Source organism: Malurus melanocephalus, unplaced genomic scaffold, assembly GCF_030028575.1.
Source record: "Malurus melanocephalus ecotype Western Australia unplaced genomic scaffold, MMel_1.1 scaffold_85, whole genome shotgun sequence".
NCBI lineage: Eukaryota > Metazoa > Chordata > Aves > Passeriformes > Maluridae > Malurus > Malurus melanocephalus.
In genome coordinates this window covers 1,662,789-1,668,315 of record NW_026623317.1, presented here as the reverse complement: position 1 = coordinate 1,668,315, position 5,527 = coordinate 1,662,789, and the positions used below count along the sequence as shown (strand labels likewise).

At 43.5% G+C, this 5,527-nt stretch overlaps 1 protein-coding gene across 1 annotated transcript in view; it reads left to right on the top strand.

The window, feature by feature from the left end:
- The window catches only part of LOXHD1 (lipoxygenase homology PLAT domains 1), a 148,504-nt gene that overhangs the window by 76,194 nt on the left and 66,783 nt on the right, over positions 1-5,527 (top strand). The window contains exons 22-25 of the mRNA XM_057367815.1: positions 734-882; positions 2,176-2,280; positions 3,001-3,129; positions 3,873-4,037. Of these exons, the coding sequence (XP_057223798.1) occupies positions 734-882; positions 2,176-2,280; positions 3,001-3,129; positions 3,873-4,037 (548 nt within the window). The remainder of the gene's footprint in view (positions 1-733; positions 883-2,175; positions 2,281-3,000; positions 3,130-3,872; positions 4,038-5,527) is intronic.

Genomic DNA, 5,527 nt, shown 5'->3' with positions numbered 1-5,527 from the left:
GGGTACCTGTGTCAGGATTTCAGCTGTCCCAGCCCCTCTGCAATTTGGGAGCCAGCAGTGCTTGGAAGGGAACCTCAGCTTTTTGCTGTTTCTCCTGGGAGGGACTCCTCACTCCCTCCTGAAGCAGAAGCTGTGCTCAAGCATTTCCTTTCCAGGCCCTGCTTTGGAAATCTCTGAGCTCACGTTTTGTTTGCCTTTTGTAYTCAGTGTTAAGGTCTGGGCCAAAAGCAAATTCTGATCTAAGCAGACTCTCACGATTTTCACAGACAGCTGGATGAGCAGAGAGCAGGCTGTTCAAAACCTGAAATGCAGGCTTGCCTTTGAGCTGGAACATGCTGGAAATCGCATGCTTAAAAGTTGCACAAGATTCTGATGGGTGGGACCACTCGTAAGGTCAAGACAGGTCCAGTCTTCATGAACATAAAATGCCACAGAGACTGGAGGTTGCTTTGAGTTACTGGTCTTTTTCTGGGAGTGAAATTAAAATGAATGAAATTAAAATGAATCAATCACATGGGGCTGGCAGCCCAGAAACAGCATTTTGTAGTATATGCTCCCCAACCTATTTATGGATTTAGCTCCCACAAACACCAGATCTCGAGGATGACAWCAGATGTACTGCTCAGCTTTGAGTWATCCTKTTGTCATGTTTTYCCTTCAWGTASCCCCTGACCTGTGCTGTTTATGTCATTAAAGCCCCTGAAGCCCTGTGTAAGCTGCTGTCATTTTGCAGGTATTACTTCCCGTGCCAGAGGTGGCTGGCAGTCGAGGAAGATGATGGCCAGATTGTCAGGGAGCTTGTGCCGGTGGATGAAGCATTCGTAAAAAAAGATCCAGCAAACGAAGGCCAGTCTCCTGCCACGCTGGGCCTGGAACAGAAAGGTTCATGTCAGCCTCGTGTTTCTTCCAGTGTGAGGTTGGAATGGAGCCAGGCTGATAATGCTGTTTAGTACATTAACAGTTATCATTTGTAGTTACTCRCTGTGCTGTAATTTAGCCCTAAAATGAAATTTTCAGGTGTGAATGAAGTGTCAAATTGTGTCAGAGAGTGAAAAGTGGACCCTCCTCATTTTTATTTGATTTAGTCATCTTGCAAAATTGGACCCAAAGTGACAAATCTAGGAAGATGGGTAATATGTTCAATCACCATTTTTGAACTGAAATGAACATTGATTGCTAATATCTAAGGAAYAAATCTCACTCATTTCTCACCATGGACTGTAGTGGTTAAGTGTTCCAAAATGAAAATGAGCAGGGAGAAAAGACACCCAGGGAAAGAGACGGGACCTAAATTTATCTCACTTTCCATCTCACTGCTTGTGCCTGTTGTCCTCCAAAATAACTTTGCCTCACTTGTAAATAACTGCATGGTAACCACGGAGCAGTGACACACTCCTCAGTCTGATCCTGTGAGGTGCTGAGTGCYCAACACTTCCACTGCTTCCAACAGCCAAGTTTTAAAGGTTTTAAACTCTCCCCTATTTCCCCCTCAGATGCTTTTCAATACACAAATAATTTCTGCAAGCTGTATAGTAAAAAAAAATTCCATGAGGTGTCAGGAGGACATGCTGGTTGACCAGCATATTGGAAAGATATTTCTAACTRGGGAGGAAATATTCCATTTTGGAAATCTTGAGGTTATAGCAGCGGAGTGAAGACTATATTAGACTTTTCCACCCTTTTAATGCGTTTAATGCCCTTTTTAGATGATGGTGCAATAGAAACCTCCCTACTGATGCTGATCTGAAAGGTGTGTTTGTGAATATGATTTGTAAATATCAGTGTACAACCTTCTGGTATGTGTTATATGCACATATATTTTTTTGGTGCCAATTAAATAAAGGAGGGTTGGTGGATTTTTTTTTAATGAAATATTGTAGTCAGAGGCGGCTTTGAGGAGTGTTAGAGGTTCCCAGGAAGAAAATGAGAAGGATTGAGCACATTTCTTATCTGTAGATATGCAGGAAATGTGAGTGACTGGTGCAGTWGAAGATTCTGGAATCTGATAGCCCAGCTCACCTCAAGAGCTACCACAGCAGAGGACAGGAATGTGAGATTACAGCATGGCTRTGATCAGCCAAAACAAAACTCAAACCAAGCWCACAGTGCAAGGAAAAGTAGAGTTAACTCCTGGTCAGACTTCACAATCTTAAATTGAGATATTTTATCTGGCAGCTAAATCGACAACATACACGGTGAAAGTGAAAACCGGGGACAAGAAGAACGCTGGGACAGATGCCAACGTCTTCATCACGCTCTAYGGAAGTAAAGATGATACAGGTATAGCTTCAAATGATGGAAAAGGACAGCAACTCACTGTTTACCTAAAAAAGACAGGTCATGGTTTCTATTCATTTCCCCAATACCCATCTCTCAYTCCTTTTAGTGCAATTTCATGTTCTCACAGTTGGTGCACACATCGTGGTATCTTGGAGAGCGGCACCAGCTGCTGTAAATCACTGCCAAACTTTGCGATGCTGATTTGCACCAGCTGCTGGTCTAAAGGTTTTAATTTCAATTATAGAAACAGCACAGTTGACTGGGACTACATTATTGAGTAGTGAATGCAGTGGATGATTTGCTTTCCTCAGCGATGAATCAGCATGCTCCTGAAACCCAGCCCTCCTCTGCCTCTTTGAGTGGCCCAGAAGTATTTAATCAGCTGATGAGCAAATCCTCTTGGAAGCAGCTGAGCCGTGTGTGCAGCGGCTGGGATGCCTGTGAGAGTGACAGGGAGCTGATGGGTAGCACTGATTTCTTTAGCTGCGAGCCCAGCACGACAGCATCATCCCCGTTGCACTGCCAGAGGATCATTCAAGGGAGGAATTCTGTATATTTTGGGGGTTGATACAGACTTGGGCTCAGAGGGAGGGATAAAGCTCAGATCTTGAGATGAAAAGCCAATTTTTGCATTTTAGCCACTTCCCTCGTTGCACTGTTGACATTCCCAGAGGATTTGTTTCACATGCTGAACAATGTCCTTTTGCATCRCCACAACAGGGATAGTCAGCCTAAAGGCCTCAAAGATTAACAAGAACAAATTTGAGCGTGGGAAGGTAGATGAGTTTACAGTGGAGTCTGTGGACATTGGAGACCTGAAAAAAATCAAGATAGGCCATGACAATAAAGGTAAGATAATCTGCTTTGTAATGCAGTGTTTCTAGTGCACTGGGCGCATTGCTGTATAAAATAACCTGCCTCCAGGACCCCAAATGTAATTTACCTTTTGGTGACAGATCCTTGCTGTCACTTTGGCTGTTGCTGCTCCTGTCTTTGCTGCTAATTCCATTCCCATGTGACAGTACAAGCTCAGTRGTGCCAACCTGCAGGTAGCTTTGTTCTGCTAGAGTCTCTTCAGTTTTTCAGCTACATCTTCAGTGAGATTTCACAGATAYCATTAAACCCCGTTTTTGTTTTTATTGCATGAGACCCATAGACTTGTCTCATTTCTTTATTAAATTTTTCTTGTTGTTTTCAACATCGTCCTGGCTGATTTTTAGGCAGAATTCTGTGTATCTGCTGCAAACAGGGGAGGCAGTGGAGGTATGCATGGATCTCTTTCCCTATGGGGCATTAAGGGACAGGTTTATTGATAGCTGCTTTGTATTATTACAAAGGCCAATTGATACAARTGATGCATTAATTAGCATTTCCATGTGCACATCTTTAGCCTGACACTTACAGAAACGTGGCTAAAGCCTTTTAGGTCAATTCTGGACAATTGCATACAAYGATTTTTATGTCATATATTCTACATTCACTTTGGCAATAGACAGAAAGATTTATTTGTCGGAGGTCTGGCGTGTAGGGAATTCATTTGCTGCTGTCTGTAAAGGCTCTGTGGGTTATTCACTGTTATCTCTCCCACACAGGTAATTCAACTGGCTGGTTTCTGGAATGGGTGGAGATCGATGCCCCATCCCTGGGACAGTGCCTCAAGTTCCCTTGTGGCCGCTGGCTGGACAAATCAGAAGATGATGGAGCCATTGCCAGAATTATCTTCCCTGCAGAGCTGCAGACAGTAGAGTACATCCCATGTGAGCAGAATGCCATTTCCCCGGGACACACCCATCATTACAGCAGATAAAATCTCACTGTCTCACGCACTTTTGTAGGTTTCACCTCTCCCTTGAATTTGCTCTGGAAAATTCATGAGTAGATCACATGCCAGCTACTCCAAYTACTGCAAGAAGGTTCCTCTGGGTGCTCTAGATTAACATTTCCTGCATTTGCCAAATCAGAGAATCATTAGCAGCCGTGTGGATGTGGATGATTGTCTTTTTCTTCCTATCCCCATCCTCTCCAAGTCCTCTGCTCATTCCAAGCTGTCTTCCATGTCTCCAGTTTCCCTTTGATCYCGCTCCATTCAAATATTACCATTTCTGTTGTCAAAGCAGACACTCTGATCTTGTTTTCAAGTCTCAGTTCTTCCAGTGCCTTTGGCATTGAACACCCATCTCTTGCTGAAGACCCTCTTCCAGATTTTCTTCAGTGTGGTACTTTTCTGACACTGTTGTACCAGTCTGCCTCTTTTAGTGTTCTCCAATTTTTCCTTACTCTTCACTCCCCTCTAAATTAATGTTTTCGGTAAAAATTACCCCAACCCCTACAGAGTGAAAACTTGTAATTTTCAAGTCTGCCATGSCATCTCAAACTCTTCAGTTCTGGCAACTTCTTTTCCTGTTTGCAGAAGACTGAGGATCAGATAACATGGTTTTCTGGAAATAATTGAAATATTTTATTTTTTGGCCCTCCTCCCTTCATTCTYCCCTCTCCTAAGCATCTTTGACTGTGTGCAGAGGACAGCCCTGGGACTGTATTTTTCTTGTCCCTCTGTGACCTGATTCATTCCAAGTTGTTGATAAATTTTGCCCTCTATTAAGGTACTGTCAGAACCTCCTCTTCCTTACATGGGGTTCCCTGCCACAAGGATGAGAGATGAGGTCTGACACCTGGGAGTTGATTTCCTGATGGGTTCTTCCTTGGTCATTCACAAGAAGACCACATTCACAAGAAGACCACATAAAAAATTCCACACCAAAGCTGTGTCCCCTCTCATCCCCAGTGCATGCATTGAAGCCATCAAGAGCCTTACTGCCCACAGTTTCTTATTTAAATATCAAACTTTAGAGCTGCCCAAACTCCCTTTTTCTGCCTCCCTTTCCTTCTTCGCAAGTAGTTGTGGGAATAACCACGTGGCAGACCATCATCTGTTTTGCCTTCTTTTTTCCTGTGAGCACAATGGTTCATGCTGAAGGTCCCTYCCATGTCCTGTACCCTGCAACCTGTGAGCTGAAATAATTTCTGCTCTGAGGATCTGCCACTGTCATGTCTTTGTGCATCACCCATTCTTTGACCAAGGTATTTTTATTTCTCACATCTAACCTTCTTTACCCAAACAATCTGGAGCAGAAGAAAAGATTCTCTTCATTCATTCCCACACTATTGTCAGTCAAATGGAAGAAATAGGAGATTCACAGATTTGAAGGGGACCTTAAAGCTCATCCAGTGCCACCCCCTGCCATGG